At 62.6% G+C, this 22246-nt stretch overlaps 1 protein-coding gene across 11 annotated transcripts in view; it reads right to left on the reverse strand.

The window, feature by feature from the left end:
- Positions 1–22246, reverse strand: part of WNK2 (WNK lysine deficient protein kinase 2) — a 118169-nt gene that overhangs the window by 61961 nt on the left and 33962 nt on the right. For 10 of the 11 annotated variants that reach the window (XM_045064977.1, XM_045064973.1, XM_045064974.1 and 7 more), the window contains 13 exons: positions 21303–21460; positions 19074–19162; positions 17315–17534; positions 12547–12829; positions 8847–9055; positions 6732–6863; positions 6198–6389; positions 4470–5039; positions 2282–2575; positions 1753–1802; positions 809–977; positions 606–722; positions 204–374 (listed from right to left, as the gene is read on the reverse strand). In XM_045064977.1, coding sequence (XP_044920912.1) covers positions 204–374; positions 606–722; positions 809–977; positions 1753–1802; positions 2282–2575; positions 4470–5039; positions 6198–6389; positions 6732–6863; positions 8847–9055; positions 12547–12829; positions 17315–17534; positions 19074–19162; positions 21303–21460 — 2654 coding nt within the window. The remainder of the gene's footprint in view (positions 1–203; positions 375–605; positions 723–808; positions 978–1752; positions 1803–2281; positions 2576–4469; positions 5040–6197; positions 6390–6731; positions 6864–8846; positions 9056–12546; positions 12830–17314; positions 17535–19073; positions 19163–21302; positions 21461–22246) is intronic. The other variant, XM_045064970.1, reaches the window with a different exon arrangement.

Here is a 22246-nt window from a genome sequence, read left to right on the forward strand (position 1 = left end):
AACAGAACGTGCTGCCAAACACACTGTGGCCTCACAACACCCGAGGGGCCTCTGAAGCTCAGACGTTTCCAACTGAACTGAAGGCGCTCACCCCCCCACCCCCCGGCCGCCTCACCTGACACTGTGTGACCCGCAGCCGCCTCCGGCAGGCCCGGGGCATCAGCCAGCCCTGACCCTTTTGGAACCCCACACCCGGGACTCACCTCCCCGGTACCCAGGCCGCAGGTGCTGAGATGCGGTGGGCTCATCCCCGGGTCGGAGCCACGGTCAATGTCTGTGTCCTCACTGAGCATGTCCTCTGCCTTGTCCATGACGTCTTTCATCTGTTCAATGAACGTCTCCCGCTCAGCCTGCAGGATGAAGTCGTGCTCCACCTGCAACAGCACAGGCAGTCCTGCTGGGGGACGCGCCACGGGCAGGGGCATGCGCCAGGTCGTCCCTGACGGGTCTGCCTCATGTGTGCTCCGCACTCAGCCCGAGGAAGCCCCAGCCGGGGGGGCCGGCTCTGCAGAGAGCCGGGGGCCAGGGGCCGGGGAAGGCCGGCAGTCGTGTGCCCCACGGACAGGGGAGATGGCCTTGCTGACCAGGAAGCCACCCAGCCTCACCATGTAGGTGGCGATCTCATCAGGTGCGTCCCCATCCAGGTCAAACTTGAATGTCACCATCTTGTGGTTGTGTGTCTCCAGCTGGCACTCCACCATCTTGTCACCCGTGTTGCACACCTACGGGACACTCAGGTGGTGAGACCAGGAGCAGGCCGCGTCCGGGGAGCCCTACGCCTGCGGGCCCTCCCTGCCGGGCCACTCACGTTCAGGATGGTCAGCCGGGGGCGGCTGGCTCTCTCCTGGCGGGAGCGCGCGCGCGTCGACCGGCGGTGATGTTTCCGGGCGGCCTTGCCTTCCAGCCTCCCCCCGCCGAACGCACCCTCACAGCTGTCACTCATCTCTCTGCCAGAGGTGACATCAGAACCTCCGTAGCTGTGTGAAAACCGAGAATGTGACAGCAACCTGCAGACCAGCCTCACGTGGGAAGCTTGGTTTTTCAGGAAACAGCCAGAAAACCTGGAGGGCCCGGAGCCAGCCCTGACCCCACCTTCAGGGCCCCATACCCCTGCTATTCTGTCTCGGGTGGCACTGGGGTCATGGGAACTCAAGCACTGTCTGACCTGGGACCTTTGGCCTGAATCCTGACCAGTGACCCAGGCCCCACAGGGTCATAGCAAATGACAAAATCAGGAAAAATACTCCCCTGTGCCTCAGTTTCCCCATCTGTGTAACGGCAATGAAAGCTGGACAACCCCCTGGGACTACTGCAGGGTTGAGAAGGATTTGCACCGAATTTGGAGCCAGCGCACTGGGAAACAGCCATTTCCTACATCCAGTCCGTCCCCGGCTGATGTGTTCGGTGACCAGGAGAGGACAGGTGGCCACGGTGCTGGGGGTCTGCAGGGTTGGGCCATACTCTGCCCTGCTCTCCCAGCCTCCCCAGGCCCCCAGGCCCGCTGACTCTTTGTCCACTGCCTCTCCCTTCTAGAACATCCTGGTCACCACAAACAGGCACCAGGACTCAGGACACAGAGGGAGCACATGACAGCCAGACCCCAGGGGACCAAGTCAGGCTTGGAAATGCGTCTAGAGGGCCTGACTCATGAAGAGAAGATGGGTGGGGTCTGTGTGAGGTCGCAGTGGGTGGGCTGAGCGGACTGTGAGCCTGTGGCCACCTCCACTGTCCCCAGGGGCCAATAGCCGTTACCTCTCACAGCTCTGCGGGGGGCCGGGCTGCTTGTCCTGGGAGGCCTGCTCCTGCAACAGAACCGTAGATGGGACGATAGGTCACCATGGCACAGCAGCACCCAGCCTCCTGTCCCCCTCAGACAGCTGCTGTCCCCAGCCCAGAAAGCCAACCACACGAGGCAGGCATAAGGGTTTTTATCTCGTGCAGGTCCTAAAAGTCGAAATCCTCCCCTCTTCTTGGCCAGTATGCTACCCCACTTTGATCTTCCCCGTGGGGAGCACACAGGGCCAGGGACACTTGCCACAGGCCTTCCACGGCCCCCAAGGGAAGGCCCTGCAAATCCACGTGTAAACACCGTGGTCTCTAGCCAGATGCCTTCAAGGAAAGGTAATGTGTCCGACAGAAGAGAACAGTTAAAACAGCCGTCCCGGGACACACACTTCTGCCTTCCTGAGTGCACGGTGGCTTTTAGAGCTGTGACGTCACCACACAGGGGGCCACTGGGGTCAGGTGTCAGGGGCTGAGCCCGGAGGGCAGGGGCACACACCTCTGGTGCTGGCTCCACCGTTAGCTGCACAGCTGGGCAGGGGCTGGCAATCCCGGGCCCAGAGGGCGGCGGTGGCTGGGTAGCAGGTGGCAGGAGTGGCGCGGTCTGGACAGGCAGGCTCTGAGGTGCCACCACCACTGCAGGGGCCAGGGAGCTGGGGAGCTGAGGCACCTCAGGGACAGCAGGCGGCAACACCTCTGGCAAAGGTGGGGAGAGGACGGCGGCCGGCGCAGGCGCCATGGGGACCTGGGCGGCGACCTCAGCAGCGTATGCAGGCGGGTGGCCAAGTAGGATCTGGAGGCACAGGGGACAGGGATGCAAGTCGGAGGGCCAGCCACGCCTGTGCCAAGGGTCCTGGACCAAGGTGGGCGAGCACACCGGCTGTCCCGCTCCAGTCCACCCCAGCCTGAGCGTGTAGCTACACGGACTCCGCAGAAACCCTCAGGTCCCTATTCGCATCCAAGCAAACCTAAAACCACGCTTCGTTAATGAACCTGTAGCTGAGGCCAGCTGGGGCTCTAGAGCCGGCATGTACCTAGCACCAAATACGGCTCTCCGCTGCCACCCGAGGGGCCTGACCCCCACGCTGCATCCTTTCCCAGCCTTGTCAGCCACGTAGGAGAGGGACCGGGACCGGGGACCGGCCATCCGTGGGCTGGCTCCTCACAGTCCCTTCTGTGAAAGCTCCTGGTGGGATGGTTGAGACAGGCGGCAGGCGGGTCCCCGCGTGGATGAGTGGGAGCCTCCATCCAGCCCCAGCTCCGGGACAAGGTCAGGAATGGGAAGGTCTGCTGTCGGCCCTGCTGGGGGGACGGCTCAGCACCAGGGCGCCGCAGCCCAGCAGCCTGTCTGCCCCGGAAGGACCCCCAGCTGCTGTGTTCAGGGGCGTCTGCTCTCAGCATAGGGAAGCCCGTGAGGCGGCCGGCCCAGTGTGTCAATAAGCCACAGAGGGTGGGGAGGCCGCCAGGCCTGACCAACAACCTCTGAGCACACCACGCCTCCTCCAGCCGCTGCCTGGGCCAGCAACCCTGTGCACCTAACCCAGGCTAGCCCGGGTGACAGACCTGGCATGTGCTTGTACGGCCCCGTGCCAGACTGCGGCGCCCCCTCATACCTGGTCGTCAGCCCAGACGACCCCTCCCTTCACCAAGTACCAATCCCTTCCGGAATCAGATGCTGAGCGTCAGCAGCCCAGAGAGCCCGTGTGCTCTCAGCACAGGGGTCTTGTTCCAGACCAGATCCAGAAGGATCAGCGCAGAATGACACCCGGAACCTCCACATGCTCTGGGGATGGCTCTCCACCACGAAGCCTCAAGGCAGCTACTGGTCCCACCACAAAGGAGAGCAGTCCAAGCTCGGAAGGCCACGGGCTTACTGCTTGCACACCGTGGCTGAGGCTTAGAGCCAGGTGGGGGGACCCCCAAGTAAGAGGCCTTAGGAACCAGGCTGCAAGGTTCAAGGGGCCCCAGGTGAGAGGCCCCCAGGAAACACAGTGCAAAGTGGGGGGGCCCGGGTGGGAGGCCCTACAAAACAGGGTGCAAGGTAGGGGGGCCCCAAGTGAGAGGCCCCAGGTAACAGGCTGCAAGGTGGGGCATGGGGCCAGGTGGGATGGCCCCCCTCCAGCTCTTCTCCTTATGCGAGATTGGGAAACAGCCCTGGAGCTCGAAACCATGCACGGGCTTACAGGTGTGTGGAGCCCTGGGGAGGCTGTGACCCTCATGCCGTCACTGTCAGCATGACAAGCAGCCCAAAGTCCCACCTGACCCTGGACATCATCCTTGCCTGCTCTGTGCCCCACAGAGCCCGGTCGGCCTCACTGCCTGGCTGCTGAGCCCACACCGGAGCAGACATCACCATGCCGAGGCCGCCAGACCCCCCCCCCAAGGGAGGGCCGGTGCCGCAATGCCCTGCACAGCCGGTCATGCCCCCCACCACGGCCAGGCACCCCCCCCACCACGAGCGGCTGCAACTGACCCTCGGATGGGCCCGATGGCGGAATCCTTGGTCACGCCCGTTCCCACAGCTCTGGAGGAGGCCAACCCCCTACACACTCCAGAGAAGCCACAGCCGAGGACCACAGCTGCCTACTCTCCCCACCCCCTGCCCCCCGGATCTCACGCCTTAGACTTAGATGCCAGAGACATCTGCCGGCACCCAGAGGGCAGGCCCGACATGGCAGCTGGATTACCTGGCTTCCCGCCCCACTGGCCGGAGCAGCCTGCTCAGGAGGGCGGATGAGGCCAGGCTGGTGGGGCTGTGGCAGGGTGGGGGGCGCCGGCTGCGGAGGGGCGGCCCGCACGGTCTGTGCCACGTGGAGGGGAGACGGTGGGATGTCGCTGGGCACCATCTGCGGGAAGGCCGCCGGGTACACGGGCTGGGCCGGGAGCTGGGCCACGGCGGCAGGGTGAATGGACAGGGCGGCCACACCCTGCGGCGCCACGGCCAGCAGAGGGATAGCGGTGGCGGTGGCAGCCACGTTTGGCACAATGGTCCGGCACGGCACCGCCACTGGCGCCCCAGCGGGGTGGGGCAGCTTGACGGCCTGCAGAGGCAGGGCTGGCGACGCGGGTAGGGGGGCAGCGGCCGCGCTGAGCGGGAGGCTGGGCAAGATGACGGCGGGAGAGAAATACTGCGAGGGGGCGGGCACGGTGGGCCCGCTGGCGGCCGGCAGGTCGGGGAGAGCTGCGGGCAGGCTGTCAATGGAGGCCAGGGGCGCAACGGGGGGCACAACGGGGGGCCCCACAGGAAGCGGAGGCACCTGAAAGACACAGGAACACCTCAGCATCACCAGGGCTCCGTCCCACCCATGGCACACCCACGCTGCCGGAAGGAACCGGACCACAAACCCGGTTCAAAGAGGACCTTGGAGAACCCCCCAATGCCACAGAAGGGCCACAACGCTGCCGTCTCTCCTGTGCTGACGGGTGTCTACCATGACAACCAGTGGCTGAAGTCCAAAGGGTCAGAGCAGGGAGCAGCAGCTCTGCGGCTCTGGCATGTTTTCATTCGGGGAGCCGGGACCGTCCGAGTCTCCAGATTGGCCCCAAAGATCCAAACACACACACACAGAGACCAAATCCTGTGGCGGTCTGTGTCAGGGTAAGCATGGCCTTGAGCCCCCATGCGTGGAGGCTATGCCCCCGTGCTGTGGGGCCTGGGGAGCAGGCCTCTCCCACAGTGGAGCTCTGGAACCTTCCATGCCTGGTCCTCCATCCTGGAGACCCCCAGCATCTGATTCCTGGAGGGAGCATGTCTGACATTCCAGAGTCTCCAGCGATCCTCTTTAACCCCTTCTGGTGGCCGGCGCATGAGCGTCCTCACGAGACGTGCGCCTTTGCACAATTACAAATCAGTCACGGTCCATGAGCCAACGTCTGTGTACCGCAGAGCAAGCAGGGACTCAGCGAGACAGTGAACACAACCCGATGTGGCTGTGATAGGGCGAGGCCCGGTGATAGGAAGCTTCTGGGTGGTGTCCACAAACTTCAGGACACTCACATCTCCTACCCGAGGAGGCACGTTGCGGCTGTGTCCTGCCAGGGTCCACAGTCGGAAGGACCCATGAGATGAAAGCCGTGGATGGCGTCAGCCTGGGAGACGGCTCCCGGGTACCACACGCCATCTAGTGTCACCCGTCACCCGAAGCCATAGACATCCCAGGAGGACAGTCAGCACGGCTTGGCGGACGCTGGGACAGACGGTGGCTGTAGCGCCCTGCTCCTCCCTGGCCCTGACCCTGGACCAAACCTCTCCCTGACCTGGACATCCCCGGGAGATGCCAAGGGCAGGTGGACACAGCCACCCCGTCCCCAGGGAGCGGTCCTGACCCACAAGCCCAGGAGCATCTGCAGCACAGAGGCCGGAGAGGGACCAGCCAGACAGGAGACGCGAGGGGCAGGGGCGGGGCGGGACGTACCTGAGCAGGCACTTGAGACAGCGGCTGCAGAGACGCTGCTGGCATCTGGAGGGGCTTCAGCTGCGTGGGGGCCACCACCTGGGACGTCGGAGCTAGGTAGGGAGGCAGATGGGGGGGCACCGGCGGGAGAGGGCCCACGGATGGTGGGGCCAGGACAGGTGGCAGGGGCGCCGGCTGGGCCAGCGGGGGAGGCTGGGGAGAGGGGGGGCTTCTCTCAGACCAGCGTCCTGCTGAGACACCCCCTCCGACCACGTGCTTACACATGATGGAGAAAATCGACTCCCACACACACACGCACACACACACACCCAGCCTGGACCCCGAGACACGCCGATCCGGGGGAATCCCTCTGCGCAACTAGTGCCCTTCCACATGCTGTGGACCCAGGGGCCCCACTCCCATCTGCACCGCAGGCCCCGGGGAGCCGCAGAGAAGAGGCAAAAGGGGCCTGGGCCAGCAGACCCTGTCACCCACCCAGAGCGGGAGAAACTGAGGCACCTATGATGGGGCCGGGCAGGGGCAGCCCACACTTACCTGGTGGCCAGGGGGCACAGGCTGGCCTGGGCCCGTCGGCACGGGGGCAAAGCTCATGGCCGGCTCCGGGAAATGCTGCTGAGGGAGCGGAGGGCGGGCTGGGGGTGGGACGGAGGCCACTGGCAGGCCCGGCTGCAGAGAGGTCGGACGACTGGCTTACCAGCTGCCCGAAGGCCCCCACCCAGCTTGCGCTCCACAGCTGCAGGGGCCCATCCCTCATTCCCCATGCCTGTCACCCTAACAGGGACTCTTCCCTAGGCACAAAGTGAGATGGGGAGGCCCCTGAGATTGGCCACTACTCCCAACCAAGGAATGTTCTGGAACTTCAGTTCTGTGGCATATAACGCAATCATTTAAAAAAATGGCCTAAGGGAATTTGCAGAACCAGGGAGGGACACTGGTTACAACCATCAGTGGGAGAGAGATACAGATGCACTTGCTTTCCGTCTCTAGGTCTGGATAAAACACGCGCTCGCAGATGCGTCACAAACAGCACACAGAAAAATGTGAACAGAGGGGAACAGAGGCGGGATGCCCGGCAGTGCGGCCACCAGGAGGACTGGGCGGCAGACACGAGTCCTTGCTGCCTATGGCAGCGCGGACACTGCGCAAGCAAGAGGCCGCGATCTGAGCACTGGATGGTGGATGCTATCAAGGAACTGACTAAACGTGTTCACTTTGGGGTTAATGAGGGGGCTGGGCTCTGTTCTCCAGAATCCTGATCCTGCCGATACAGACTGAGGTCTTTATAGGCAAGACCTCTTTCTGGGGTAGACCTGGAAATAGTGGGGCCACAGAGGAAGCGGGTTTGAACATGGAGAGGGCATGTGGGGCAGCAGGCCCAGGCCTCCATGCCGACCCGGGGAGGCCCCTGGTTTTCTGGGAGCTGAGACCTTCCTTCCTTCACCCTTCACAGTAGGTGCTCTACAAGAACAGCACAGGGAGGGACATTTCTCTGAGACCACAGCACAGGAGCCCAGAGGGAGGCAGTAGCTCAGGAGCCTGGAGGCCTCAGAGTGGTTGGTGGCCGACACCTCCCCCGGTTCCCCCCAGCAGTGGGGAGAGGGAATGGCAGGTATCCTCAGGGCACTCCCCACCCCCGTCTATCCCAGGGAACTGCCTGTAAACAGGCAGGGACATGGGACAGAGTGCTCTGGCCTCACCCATGTGGGGTGTCCCCTGCCCGGCACCACGAGGGCCTGAGCAGAGGGTACACAGCGGCCAGGGAAGCCCTGACCTTGCACCCAGGAGCAATGAAGGACAGTGAAACATTCCTGCTCTGCCCTGGGACTGGCCACTCAAGGCCAACCAGCCTCGATCTGGGGTGAAAATCTGCCTTTTCCTAAACAAGTTCCTCCCACCATTTAAAACGTGTCTTGTTTCATCTCATGAAACCAGCAAAGCTACAAATAGCAGCGAGAAAGGAGTCTGGGCCACCCGCAGAGGCAAGGGCACTGGCTGTTCTTCCTGGGGGACTGGCCAGCCCTAGAGGACAGGGACGGGGCTCGGGCAGCGCCAGGACGGGAAGGGGCCTGGGGGCCTCACTGTCCCTCCGGACACTCCACCGCTCACTCAGGGCCAGCGCTCCGCGGCAGGCCTCCTGGGACCAGGGAACAGGGACATGTTTCCTCTGGGATGAGCACGGGCTCTGAGGCGCGACCCCTGCACGCGACCCCTGGCCTAGCTCCATCTGGGTCCCCTGCCCCAGGGCGGCTCCTCACGAACCACCCCTTGGGTTTTTCAAAGGTCACTGAACCATTTCCCACAATCCCGATGCTCTCCTGCTTCCAACATTCAGTGGCCACGTGCTGTCGGGTGGAGAGCGGCCAGGAGACACTGAACACCTCCAGGGGTGGACACGCCTGAACGCTCCTCTGCGGCCCCGGCCCGGCCACAGGATGAAACCCTGCTGGCTCTGTCACAGCTCTGAGGCCCGGCTCTCCCTTGGGCTCTGCGTTCCTGGTCTCCTACCTGTTGCAGCCTGCAGTGACCCCCAAGGACGGCCTTCTCAGGGGCCTGACCACAGGCCGCTGCAGCCCAAAGAGCCTGTGGGATGTGGGGTCTATGGGACGCGGGGCCCGGGGGGCGTGGGGCCCGGGGGGCGGGCCAACTCACCGCGGCAGGCTGCTGGTAGGTCCCCAGCGAGGGCAGGCTGTAGGGCAGGACGGGGCCGTCGCTGACGCTGACGCTCACGGGGGGGCTGCACACACACTGGACGGGCGGCGGTGCTGCGTCCGCCAGCGAGCCCAGCACCACACTCTGCTGGCTGCTCTGCGAGTCCGAGTACACCGTGGAGCCCTGGCCGCTGTCAAAGGTGCTGTCCGCTGGGGAGCACAAGGGCACAGTTCAGAGCAGACACCCCCAAAGCCACACAGGCCGCAGGAATGCCGACGTCAAGTCCCCTGGCCCCCCGAGTCGTAAGTGCATGTCACTCCAGACCATCGATCCCAGGATGGCAGGGGGAGGGGGCTGGAACCCAACCAGAGACGCCCTGGCGCCCCACCCCACCACCGCCTGGCATCGGGGGCCAGCCCTACCAGTGCCATGATCCCAGGTGGGTCCCTCACACAGTCCTCTGAAGGAAGCCCAGCCGCATCCACCCCGGCCACAAACAGGGACCTCACCCGTCCCCCACCTGAGCCTGGGACCCTGGGACCCTGGGACCCTGGGAGGGAGAGCTCAGTGAGCTCTTAGGAGGCTGATGGTGGGTGTGCGCAGTTCAGCAGAAACCAGGGTCACCTGTATTTCACAGGGAGGGACTCTGACCACCTTCACCACCACAGCAAAAAGCCAAAGCAGGAAGAGCTGGGTTCAAACCTGGTCCTCACGCCACAGGCCTGGGTCTGAGCCGGCTGGAGAATGGGGCTGACAAGGCCCCCACCCCGCAGGGAGGCTGGCCTGGGAGACCAGAGGCTCTGCAGCCCCAGGAGGCCTCCCAGAGGCCAGCCTCCCCTGACCCTGTGCCCACAGTCCATCAAAGTGGGCCACTGTGGACGGAGCCACATGCACACGAGGCACAGCCCACAGCCACAGGCTCACCTCCCCAGGGAGCACCTGGGAAGATGGCCGCCCCCTTGGCCAGGCCAGCGAGCAGGGACACCAAAACCCCGCATGAAATGGCATCTCCAGAAACCACACACACAGCGCGACTTGCCACCCCCACACCGGGCACTTCCACACAGGCGCCTCCCAGGATGCCAGCATCCGTGTCCATTTATAATTCAAGCGAATGGAGTAAAAGGGAATCCTGCTGGCTTTACATCAAAATAACCTCTCCCAGGGGCTGATCAGGGCCGACTTCAGCTTGGGAAGACACACACACGCCAAAGCCCGACTGCACAGAACCAACCCAGCCAGCGGCGCTGACTGGTAACAAGGCAGCAGGCAGTCAAGTTGACCTACACAGAGAGAGATGGAGACAGACACATGGGGAAAGAAAAAGACACAGAGACATGCAAAGACACACACATAGAGACAGAGACTGAGAGATACAGAGAGACATACAGAGACACATAGAGACAGAGATACACACACAGGAACAGAAACACAGAGACAGAGACACAGATAAAAAACAGACATGCAGAGACAGATACACACAGAAATACAGAGATAGAGACAAAGAGAAATACAAACACAAAGACAAACTGTGTGTGTGAGAAAAGAAACACGTACAAACTTGACAAATCTTACATAAACCAACTCTAATCATACATGTAGCACTGTAAATTTTTAAGGGGAATGTGTTTGCTATTTCTATAATAAAAATTAATTGCAGTGCCTCGGGGCTTAGTCTGTTAAGCGTCTGCCTTCAGCTCATGTCATGATTCCAGGGTCCTGGGATCGAGTCCAGAATCAGGCTCCCTGCTTGGGGGAAAGCCTGCTTCTCCCTCTCCCCAGTACCTGTTCTCTCTCTCACTGTGTCTCTGCCAAATAAGTAAAATCTTTTTAAAAAGAAAATTAACATAGAAGTCATCTTTAGGGGCACCTGGTGGCACAGTCGGCTGAGCACCCAGCTCTTGGTTTCAGGTCCAGTCATGACCTCAGGGTCGTGGGTGTCGGGCTTTGCGCTCAGAGGGGTGCTACTTGGGATTTTCTTTCTCTCCCTCTGTCCCTCCCCAGACACGCACATTCTCTAAAAATAAACTGAAAAATAAAAAAAACACCTTTGTACCTCCTGCAGCCGCTGGGAGCTGGTGCACACACTCTCGCTGAGAGGGTACAAGCTGAGGTAGGCTGTCATACACCGTGTGGCGGGGAACGCTACCTCCACATGTGCCATACCTTCCTCCGCGCCCAAGCGTGTCTGCCCGCCCATCGGGTCCCTTCCCCAGCGATGTGTGTGCAGCCTGGAGTCCCATCATTTCTCCTTTACAAGGTACGGAGCTTCCAGGCCACCCCCACACACCATGGCCAGAGCGACAACGGAGCATGCGCCTTGTATTCTGACCAGAGCATGGGGCAGACGTCTGTGCGGGTGTGGCAGGACGGACGGACAGATGGGAGTGCAGGTGTCCGTGTACGCACACGCATGTGGATGTGTGAGAAATCACACGGACACCTTCTTTCTGGAAGGTACCATCAAGTGCAGGTAACATCAGCGGCCGCTGGGTGGGCGCGCTAAAGGGCTTTCCCGCACACCCTCGGTACCGTTTGAATTTGACGCAACACCTGCTTCACAGAAACGACCACAAACGAGGGAGACACGTGTCGAGAGCGTGGCCGCGCTCGAAGCGAGTCAACAGGAAGAGGACGTCTGCAGACTACACGCCCAGCCACAAGGAACCCAACCACAATCCGCGTCTGTACGGGGAGCCGGGCCTGCGCAGGGACCCCCGACCACAGCCGAGTGTGGCGGGAACAGACTGTCCCACCGACAGTCACACTTTTAAAGTGGGCACTGGCATCACGAGGAAATTTTTCCAACACCAAGTTTATGCTCATTAATTTTTTTGGTTCATCGAGAAATGGACAGAGGATGTAGCGATTTGATTCTCCGAGGCACACCTGAGCCGGTCGGGAGGAAGCCAACGGCAAGCGAACGGCCGAGTGACGGGCAGCGCCTGCTCTGACTTTAAACAGCCTACTGTGAAGAATGCGAGCTGTAATTTTAATGTAATTTTAATGATAAATGAAGTAGGTGCCTATTAAGTAACGCGAACAGGCTATTTTGGGTCTTTCGACACGAACCACCTGAAAAAGGCGGCCCGGGCAGGCTACGTTTTAGTTGGCTCTCATTCACAGGATGGACAGGAAACACCGCGTCCTGAACCTCAGCTCCCTGCGGCATTTTTAGGCCACTGAGGGCAAAGGCAGGACATAGTTCTGCCTGGACGTGCAGAAAACAGGTTCTCTCTCCCAGGATTCTGAGATTCAGAGTGATTCCCAGCGACCCATCGAGGACACTCTGGGAAACGTGGTGAAGGTTTCAGAGGTCGGGTACTACAAGGGACATAATCTTGGGGACAAATAATCCTGACGGTAAAGGTCATGGCTCAGAGTGTTGTCATGACCACTGGAGACCACAGCCGTCCGAGGCCCCGGGACAGTGGTGTCCCCGCAGGGACGCCCCCTCCAGGCATGGGACTGACAGCCTCTGCAGGGAACAAGGGGCTGGATGGAGCCGCTCCGTCCTGTTGGCTTGGGGCCTGGGAGGCTCTGGATCTGTCCGCCCATTTGCCCCCACCTGTCCTGAGAAGCTGGGCTTCGGGGAGCCCAGGACACCCAGTGCCCGCCCCCAGAAGAAGGCTCGCCTACGCCTGCGGCCCACGTCTGCAGCGCGTGTGGGGTGAGAGGGAGCCGGGAGGGCGGCACTCACAGGCCAGGGAGGTGGCGCTGGCCGGCAGCGCGCTGGGGAGGAGGTGCTGGTCCGCCTCGGGTTCCTCGGACTCCGGGGGCCCGGCCTGCGCATGGTAGGTCACCTGGACCTGCAGGGGTGCGGGCGGGCCCCTGGCCTTGTCGGGGCTGCCAGGGTCTCGCTGTTCGGGAGGCTGCAAGGCTGGCCAGATCCGCTCCCGCCGCCACTGGATCAACGCTACACGGTCACGGATGGACTTGGCCACAATCTTCACGTCACTCTCGTGGAAGAATCCTGACTCGATCTGCAAAGGGAGGCACCATGTCATTCCTGGGGCCCCACCATCTGCACTGCCACCTCCTGCTCACAGGGTCTCTGCAGGAGTCCCTCTGCAGGCCCTCAGCCCGTCCCTCAGAGACGCCCTCGTCTTCCCGTTAGGAGACCCTCCTGCCAGCGGCCAGTCGCAGGAAGCCCTCTGCACCTGCCCAGCCGGGCTCCGGGGCCAGTGAGGGTGCAGCGGGTGCTTGTGCCTGCAGGGGGGGGTGGAGACCCCAGCTGCCTTCCACAGGTGGGCCCTGGGCATTCCCCAAGAAGGCACGGAGGGAAGGAGTGTAGGCAGGCACCCATGTCCAGAAAACTCTGAACACAGGAGAGGGTTGGGAGAGTGTTTGTGAAGGAGCCCGGAGTCTCTGGGGAGTGTCACAGCTGTCCCTGAGGACATCTCTGGTAAATCCACAGAAGAGCAGAGGCCAGTCTCCGCCCTGTCCCCACGGCAGCCCCATGTGGAAAGGGAAAAAGTGCACAGGACTCAGCGCTGGTCAGGACCTGTAGCAGCTCCTGGCTTTCAGCGCGCAACAGACATACACACGCCTACATGTAGACATGAGCATGCGACACAGCACGCGTGCAAGTGTGAAGGACCCTGGGCGGGCCTGGGGTGGTGCCTGGAGTCTGGCCACTGTGAGTGTGTGGGGGGGGGGGGAGTACAAGGGGCCTAGACACTTAGACACCTAGACACCTCACTGTGCCTCAAAGCAAGGACAGACTCCGAGGACTGAGGGGACACACAGACCAACACAGGAGCCCACGCCACAGGCCAAACCTGGACGTTCTGGGCATCAAAATGCACAGTGATGGGGCGCCTGGGTGGCTCAGTGGGTTAAGCCTCTGCCTTCGGCTCAGGTCATGATCCCGGGGTCCTGGGATCGAGTCCCGCATCGGGCTCTCTGATCTGCAGGGAACCTGCTTCCTCCTCTCTGCCTTCCCCTCTCCCTCTGCCTGCCTCTCGGCCTACTTGTGATCTCTGTCAAATAAATAAATAAAATTATTAAAAAAAGAAAAAATGCACAGTGACACCATGATGGTCTGAGGGCCGTGCTGAGGGCCGTGTCCTCAAGGGCCCGTGAGGGGAATGCAGCTGTCCCTCCCGGCAGGAGGCCACACGCGATGCCACAGTGGGTGTGCCACCTGTCCCTGCCCACACACCCTCGCGCTCCTAGATCACCTGCTCCCAGGAAGCTGTATCCTGAGTGAGCTACAGAACAACCACTGGCAGAACATCGAGTCTCCCGCCAGGAGCAACCCTCAGCCCTGGCCAGCCACAGCCAGCACCCAGCCACACAGCATGGGGACCCAGCACCAGAACGACCCACTCGGCTACTCCCAGATCGCTGACCACGAGGACGGTGTGAGACACTAAGCTTTTCCAGCACTGTGCTGGGGTAACATACTGCGTGGTCACAGACAACTCACCAGCAAAACCATAGTCCACAGAGATAGAAATAAATGGGAAATTTGGTGAAAATGAACATTTACACAGTTTCAAAGTTACACCCCCCCAGGACACAGTCATTACTTGTCATTCCACACAGAGACGGCAGACAGACATGTGTCCTCCGGGGCTGGCCATGGTGAGGACACAGCCCCACGCCGAGTGCTCCCACAAACGGCCAACGTGACCGCCAGGGAGTCGCCCCGTGCCCTGCACGGCAAGGTAACCGAAGACAATCGCCGCCCAGAGGAGCTCCTGCTACGAAGGTGTCACCACACATGAGAGGACCCCAGGCAGGCCGTGGGCAGCTCTCCCAGTTCTGACGGCTGAGACAGCTGAGCGAGAAGGCTGCTGTCTGTGGGCAGAGCCACAGGCCCACACCGGGTGGCATGGCATCGAGTCTGGATGTCCCCTCCAACGGTTCTTCGTCAAACGTTTTCAAATTTTATGTAAGTTCGTGACTGTTCAAAATCTCTCGACCCCACAGGACAGAACGGCAGCCAGCCCTCCACCCGACTCGGGCACGGGCAGCAGCCGTGCGAGCAGCGGCACGTGGCCGGGACGCAGGCGAGGGGCCGGGGCTGAGGTCAGTGCCGCCCGCCCGGCCCGGCCGGAGAGACCGCTGACGGGAGGCGCCCGCAGACACCCCCGCCGCTGCTTCTATTTTCTGCTCATGGCCCAGTTTTCCTTGCGTCTCGGTCCTCGCGGTCACCCCCCGGCGATCCTCTCGAAGGTGTTTCTTCTATTTTTTCCCAGACAGGGAGAGCTTAGCCCCATTCTCTGCCACACTGAAAACGTCCACTACCCGGAGGCCATGAGGGCAGGAGGGCTGGCGCGTGGACATGGGGACGCTGGGCCGGGCCACGAGCCCCCCTCCCAGGGTCCCCGCCAGGGGTCGCCTCCAGGTCAAAGCCAGCCCAGGTCCCCAGAGATGCCCCCCTTCTCTCAGCCCTGGCGGCACTCGATCGGTCCCCGGTGCCTGCCCAGGAGCCGCCTGCGGGGAGGTGGTTTCAGGTGAGGACACCGGTGCAGGGGTTCGCGGGGGCTGGGCCCCACGTCTGGAAGCAGCAGTGTGATCACGGGAAGCTGTCCGTAAGTGACCGCCCAGAGCGGCCGGGGGCACTGGGCCCTGAAATGCTGCCCAGGAGGGCACCTCGCACAGCGGCGGCCTAGAGAAGCCGGGGGGAGGGAGGGTCCGCCCCGAGGTGGGCAGGGGCTGGACCCGCCAGCAGCCAGCGGCAAAGGCCACCCCAGCTGGAGCGCTCACACGGGACCGAGACCTCGCAGCGGACACGGGCCGCCGTCAGCTCATCGCTGCCTCATCCTGGTCTGCGAGTGGAGGAGGGTCCGCGCCCTTCGGTCATCACTCCTCAAACACGGTGCCGTCTGCACCGAGTCTGCACTGCCTCGAGGGCGCTCCTCAGGGGACGGTGTCCTGGATGGCAACGGGGGAGGCACAGGTCCAGGGGGCGCCACCAAGGACTCACGGACACTGCCCACTGAGTCCAGCCGAGAAGCCGGGGGACCGTGCAGAGGACGGGCGAGGCGGCAGGCCCAACACAGACGCAGGGCCCGTGGGGCCACCGTGTGGGGGAAGCCGTCGAGGCAGAGAAGGGAGGGGTCCCTCAGGAGGATGGGTGGTCCCAAAAAAGGTCCCAGGTCACATGTGAGCACCTCCACATCCCACAGCTGTGTGTCGATGGAACCAAGAACCGATCCAGAGCTGGAGAAGATGCCCGGTCCGACAGGCACAGGAGCCCCTCTATGCTGCGGTACCCTCGTCCCCACGCATTGCTGTGACACTTGACCCTGCTGGGCTCTCACCAGAATCCATCTCAGGCAGGAAGCCTCCCTGGGCACGTGGAGCAGGTGCAGGGCTCACGGACAGCCTGGAGCGCTGCTGCCACCCAGGCATCCTGAGGACTCCACACTGGCTTGGCCTCTGCAGCCCTCAAGGCCGCCCCTGGGACCCACCTCCTCTCCTCTGCCCCAGGGACAGAGCTAGCTCCAGGCCTGGTCCCCTGGTCCCAAGGGACTCAATCCTTTCTCCCGGCACACCGGCCTGCGTGTCACCCGGCTCGGGAATATTCAAGTGTTAACTTCCGTAGCCAGGACCACACAACCACAGCACTTAGGGGACAGCGCTCCTGAGCCCCGTGGAGCTGTGTGTCCCATTTCTGGGCCCCGGGATGTGACCGGCAGTGGGGAAGGTATGGATGGCTCCTGGCCACCAGCAGACATCCCACTCACCACAGGGGCAGGACACGGGCCACCGTCCAGGGCAAGTGGACGCCCTTGCACACAGCTCCTGCTCTGCCAGCCCTGAGGCACGGCCCTCTGCAAGGTCCCGGGACCCTCACCCGCTGCGTCCCAGGTGCCGTCTGCCCACAGTGGCCAGCCCCGGCCCATGGCCCACACCTGCTATGGCCCAGCCAGCCTGTTCCCTCATCCCTGCAGGGGCCTGAGGACCGGCACGGTCGCCCGTCCCCCCTCCAGGGCCGCAGTCCACACCCTCCCCATTAGAACCTGCCGGGGCCAGGACGTCCAGCTGCACGGCAGCCGGTTCTGAGAGGTGTGCTCCATTCCGTGGGACGGCGCAGCCTCTCCCGCCACGAGCGTGGCTTCCCCTGCGCTCGCTTCCTACAGCGAATACCAGCGTCTCCTTCCTTCCCCGAGCCTCCGTCCCCCCACGAGGCCGAACACCCGGCGCCCTGCGCCAGGACACAGCACCCTCAGCAGCAGAGAGAGAGCTCAAACCGAAGGCCCGCGTTCGCGCACAGCAAGACTCTGGCCGACCCAGGCCCTTCGCAACACACCCAAGCGCACCCCACGGGGCCCCTCACTGCGCCCCCTCAGGGCGGGTGTGGCTTTTGTGCAGCAAGAGTCCCCCCGCCCCCCTCACCGTCCTTCATAGGCACACACACCCCACAACCGGAGTCCGCACACCCCACAACCGGAGTCCGCACACCCCTGCACGCGTGGACCCGCCACCCCCTCCACCAGCACGCGCCCCGTTACCATCTCCTGCGCCACACCATCAGGCGTCTCCTTCTCCAGATCAAAGGTGAACTCTATGGCTCCGTTGTCCTTGGGCTTGCCCTTTAGTTTCTTGGGGTCCTCGACCCAGAGCCGCAGGGCGATGGCAGGCTTCCTGCCGTGGTCCTCCTCCGCCAGCTCCACCCTCACGCCGGTGTCCTCCGCGAAGAAGGCGTGGCTCAGCAAGTCCTTGATCTCGTACCTGAAGAGGGGCGACAGGACGGTGAGGGCACGGCAGCCGCTGAGGCCCCAGATGGAGTGTCCAGCTCCTTCTAGAAAGTTCTCCAAGTACCACTCAGCAGGCAACGCTGTCCTCAAGGGGAGCCCGCGACAGTTTACTCCCAGGCAGGAGGGAGAATTATCCCCGCACAGAGCCTACTGCACAGCACTGAAGGCTGCTGCTTTCTCTCGTTACAGAAAGTGAACCTCCCATCACCAGAAACTCGGGGAAGTGAAGTTTCCTGACCTGGCTCTGCACCAGGCAGACAGGCCTGCGAAGGTGCCACCGAGCTCCCAGGGGTCACAGGTGAGGGTGAACCCAGGAGCCCCGGGCGTCCTGGCTGCTGGGTGTCCTCATAGTGGCCACTCCTCATCCCTGAACAGGAGCTTGGTCCCAGGGCTGTCGTGGCCTGGCTCCCTCCCGGCGCCCTATCTGTCCCGACAGCCCCTCCCTGATGACTGCGTCCGTGACGGGGGGAGCCCAGGCCCGGTGGATGCTCGCCACACTTGTAAGGGGGAGCAGACGCATGCCTGAGGGGACTCCTGGGGGACGGAGGTCGTGGCCCCTGCCGGTCCTGGGCGGGAAGGTGGTCTTGTGGGGTCTGCTCTTAGGGTTCTTTAGCTCTATGCGGTTCCTTTTCTACTTCTCCGAGGTGAGCTCTACTTCACGATTTCTAGCTATAAGACAAGGATAACCTCCAGAGGCAGGAGAGAGCCCGCGGATCAGAACGGGGCACCTGCGCGAGAGGGGACGGCCGCGGTGAGGACCGGGACAGGACAGCCGTGTGGGCGCGGAGGGCGCACAAGGGGGCCAGGAAGAGGTATGGAGCGAGGGGCGAGGCAGGGGTGGGGGCCGAGATGAGGGAGGGGCGGGGGAAGAGGAAAGTGGGAAGAGAGAAGATGAGGTCGGAGTGTGCAGGGGGAGGGGAAGAAGGGGGAGGGAAGAGGAGGAGCAGGGAGAGGGAGGGGGGAAGGAAGAGGAGGAGGGGGAGATGGGGGAGGGGAGGGAGAGTCAGGTGAAGAGAGGGGGTAGTAAGAGGTAGAGAGGAGGTTGCCAGGAGGAGGGAGGAAGAGGGGGAGGAGGAGGGAGAGGAAGGGGAGGAGGAAGAGGGGGAGGAGGACAGAGGGGAGGACTTAGGGGCGAGGGCAAAAGGAGGGCAGAGGGCGGGGGGGGGCTTCCTGGCTGACCCGCTGAGGTGGGGGCTGGTTCGGGGGCAGCTCAAGGGCTCGGACTTGTGCACTCTGGGGTCAGCAGTGGGTGCATGGGACTCACAGACCAGAGGTGACAGGAGGGGCCGTCCGAGGGCATGGGGGAGCCCCTGCTCCAGGCTGGGTGGGTGAGAAGCAGCTGGCCAAGCAGGAGGCTCCAGGATGGCCCCCAAAGCCAGGGATCGTGCTGCGGGCAGCAGAGGTGGGACCCCGGCTTGAAGCAGCCAGCGTCCGGGTCTCCTGCGAGCGTGCGCCGCGGCGGTGGTGACTTCAGTGTGAGCAACACCCAGACCCAGCGCGCCACCGGCCTCACCTTTCCTCCTTGTTTTTGCAGATGCACTCCCCAATAATCTCCTTGATTTCGGGATCGTGCACCTTCTCAAAGCTGGCAGGCTTGATGCCCTGTAAGACCAGAGGGGCAGAGTCACTGGCAGGCCAGGCCAGGACCTGGTTCAGCTGCACTAATTCAGGGGGGCAGGGGGGGCAGTTAAGGCAGGAGGCAGGAGGGGTGCAAGCCGGCTGGGGAACACAGGCTCACGCTGAGGGAGGAGGGGCTGTCAGGAACAGCGGGCTGGGGGAAGAGCCCCACGCGGCCCCCGCCTGGCAGGAGCGTCCGTACACGTGGTGTGGTCACCGCTACTGGCCGAGGGCCCCAGGCACTCTGCCCCACTGCGGCCATGGGCAGGGCTGACGTCCAAGGCCTAGTGGCTCTGGGGTTTTTTTAAGTGTCTATGCCGTGGAGTTCTGCAGCCGGGCGGTTTTCGGGGGTACCCACACTGACCACAGACCTGGTGGGTGCTGGCAAGGTTGGCTGCAGCCCAGCCAGTAAAGCCCATGACACGGGGGAGCCGAACCCTGGGGTGTATCCCTGCAGGCGCAGGGGGTTGCTCAGGAGAAGCAGGGGTTGGACCAGGGGCAGGGGCTTGGGGGAGGGACAACTGATTCTTAAGCATCTGAAGCATACGGAGAGCCTTAACCATCCCATTCTTCAGTAAGACTCTGCCTTCAAAGTCTCATTTGGGCTGGCTTGTTTGGTTTTTTGAACACAGAGAACAGGACATGTATGGTCTCCCACTGAGCTGTAGTGTAGGGTGGCCTCCAGCCCAGATGCAGGCCCAGGAGTGTAGGACCCCCAGGGGCTCCTGCTGCCCAGGAGGGGTGCTGTGCCCCAGACCCCAGGCCTGTAACCCATGGGGGTCGTGTTGGCCCACACGCAGCAGAGTCTGCAGTGACAGACTGGGATGCTGGGCTCCAGGCGGGCTCCCCTTGGAGATGAGGAACCTGGACCGGGCCACAGAAGCCGAAGAAAGAGAGGTTTAATTACAACAGGAGGCAGGGCCAGGGTCCCAGCGGGAGGCAGGTGGCCTGAGAAACTGTAAGTATGGGCAAGTGTGGCCCACGCACACCTCAGAAAGGCCAAGGCCCCCAGAGCAGAAGACAGGAACAGCAGTGTGACAGGAACAAATGCTGTTTTGAAGGGGCTCGTGCCCCCCGACTCAGAAGCATGGAGTTGGGGTGCTGGGAGTGGGGACACCGAATCCTTGCAGGACCTGGGGTCAGGACAGATGCCAGGGCTGGACTGGTGTGGCTTTGTGTGCCGGGAGGGGCTGGCGGCCCCACAGGCGTTACTGCAAACCCTGCCGGTGGTCAGTGAACATGCCTCCCGTCTGGCTTCCTCGGGGAGCAAGGGTGGGGCCTGACCTTGCTTTGCCCATGGTGACATGGGTCCGCACGGGAGCCCTGCTGCCCAGGGCCTCAATAAGGGACACAGGGTGGCTGAGGGGTACCCCAGTGGGAACCAGTCCCGTCTCCCACAGCCCCATCCACGTGGGCACCCAAGAAGAAGGGCTGGCAGGCTACTCCCCCCATAACCCTCCATGGCCTGGGAGGGAGGCCCTAGCCCCCGCGGGTGACCCCTGCCCCATGGAGGACCACTGCCCACAGCCAGCAAGCCCACCCTCTCCACCAGCATCAGCAGGGAACCAGGAGCTGCCCTCTGCGTCTCTGACAAGGCCCCGCCAACAGCCACCTTCCCCGCTCCTACCCTCAGCAGCACAGGAGGGGCTCAGATGAGTGCGTTAAGACTGAAGGAGAGAAATGACCTAAGCCCCGCAGGGAGTCAGGGTGGAAGTGGGGCGAGGGCAGGTGCCCTGGGCTGCCAAGGATCTCACTCCTCGTGCATCTCTGAAGAGAGGGGGGCACAGGGCCAGAGCGAGGCAGCCAGGACTCGGGGGTCGTGGGGCCTGATGCCCAGGAAAGCTACGGCCTCACCAGGCAGGACAGCCACAGAGGGAGGACGGGGTGATCTGCTTGCAGAGCTGAGGCCACCTGATTAAAGCTGACGATGGCATGAGCCCACACCAGACATGGGAAATCCAGCAGCCCTGGGAGCGGCCCAGAGGAGGGGCCCCCCTCGGGACAGGCAGCCACGCTGCTGAGTTAGACAGCCTGGTTCCCCTCTGTGACAGCACCCTTCCCTGCCTCACGCGGTGCCGTGAGCGCTTCCCTAAGTATGGTCTCTCGTGGTTGCCAGTGGACTCACACAGGTGACCTTCCGGTAGATCTGGGCGGCGTTCTGGCACTCGGAGTAGGGGTACTCCGAGGTGGCCATCTCCAGCATGCACATCCCAAAGGCGTAGACGTCCACAGACTCGTCGTAATGCTCCTCGTACATCTCGGGCGCCATAAACTCAGGGGTGCCTGTACCCAGGAGGAACAGGGCTCAGCGGCAGGGTCAGCGGCCACGGGGCCAGGGATCCCCTCCCCATGAGGCCCAGAACCTGCGGTTCTAAAGGAGTGCCCTGCACACGGTTCCCGAAAACTCCCCCAGACCCTCCTGATTCCAGGTGGCAGCAGCACATAGCACAAGGAGCCCCCCCCAGCTCCGAGCCCGTTACTCCCCAGGCCCCAGCCTGTGCTCCAAACACGGGAGGCGCTGCACGCGGGGGAGCGCACCCTCCTGGCCCCTGGCCCAACCACCCGCAGCAAAGACTCGTGCTCCTCACCGAGCTACCTAAACTGCAAAAACCCAGAAGGCCCCAGGTGTCCCCAGACAGACACCACGGGGCGGTGTGTCAGCACAGAAAGGAGCATCAGAGGCCTGCAAGGTGTTCCCAGCACAGGCCATTCCAAAACGATGCTTCCTTGGAATTTTTCAACAGATGGAGTAAAACAAAGTCCTTGGCTGTTCGTGCACACTGACCTCCTCCCCACAGAACAGCGAGGACAGACCCATGAGGACACATCAGGGGGCTGGGATTCTGGCTGACTTTTCCTTTAGTTATGCTGTTCTGGATTGGTTTTTCTTTTTCTCCCCTGTGACAAGCTTCTGCTTTAAAAATCACAAAATCCTCTTATCAAAACAGGTCCAAACGATGCCTGTCCAGCCAAACACAAGGCAGAAGGGAACGTCAGAATGTCTCCGCCTTCTCTGTTTCCTCCACCTCAACGCTTTCCAAATGTTCCCGTTTCTTTAAAAGGCAGCCA

Source organism: Mustela putorius, unplaced genomic scaffold, assembly GCF_011764305.1.
Source record: "Mustela putorius furo isolate JIRA1106 unplaced genomic scaffold, ASM1176430v1.1 tig00003854_pilon_pilon_pilon, whole genome shotgun sequence".
Lineage (NCBI taxonomy): Eukaryota > Metazoa > Chordata > Mammalia > Carnivora > Mustelidae > Mustela > Mustela putorius.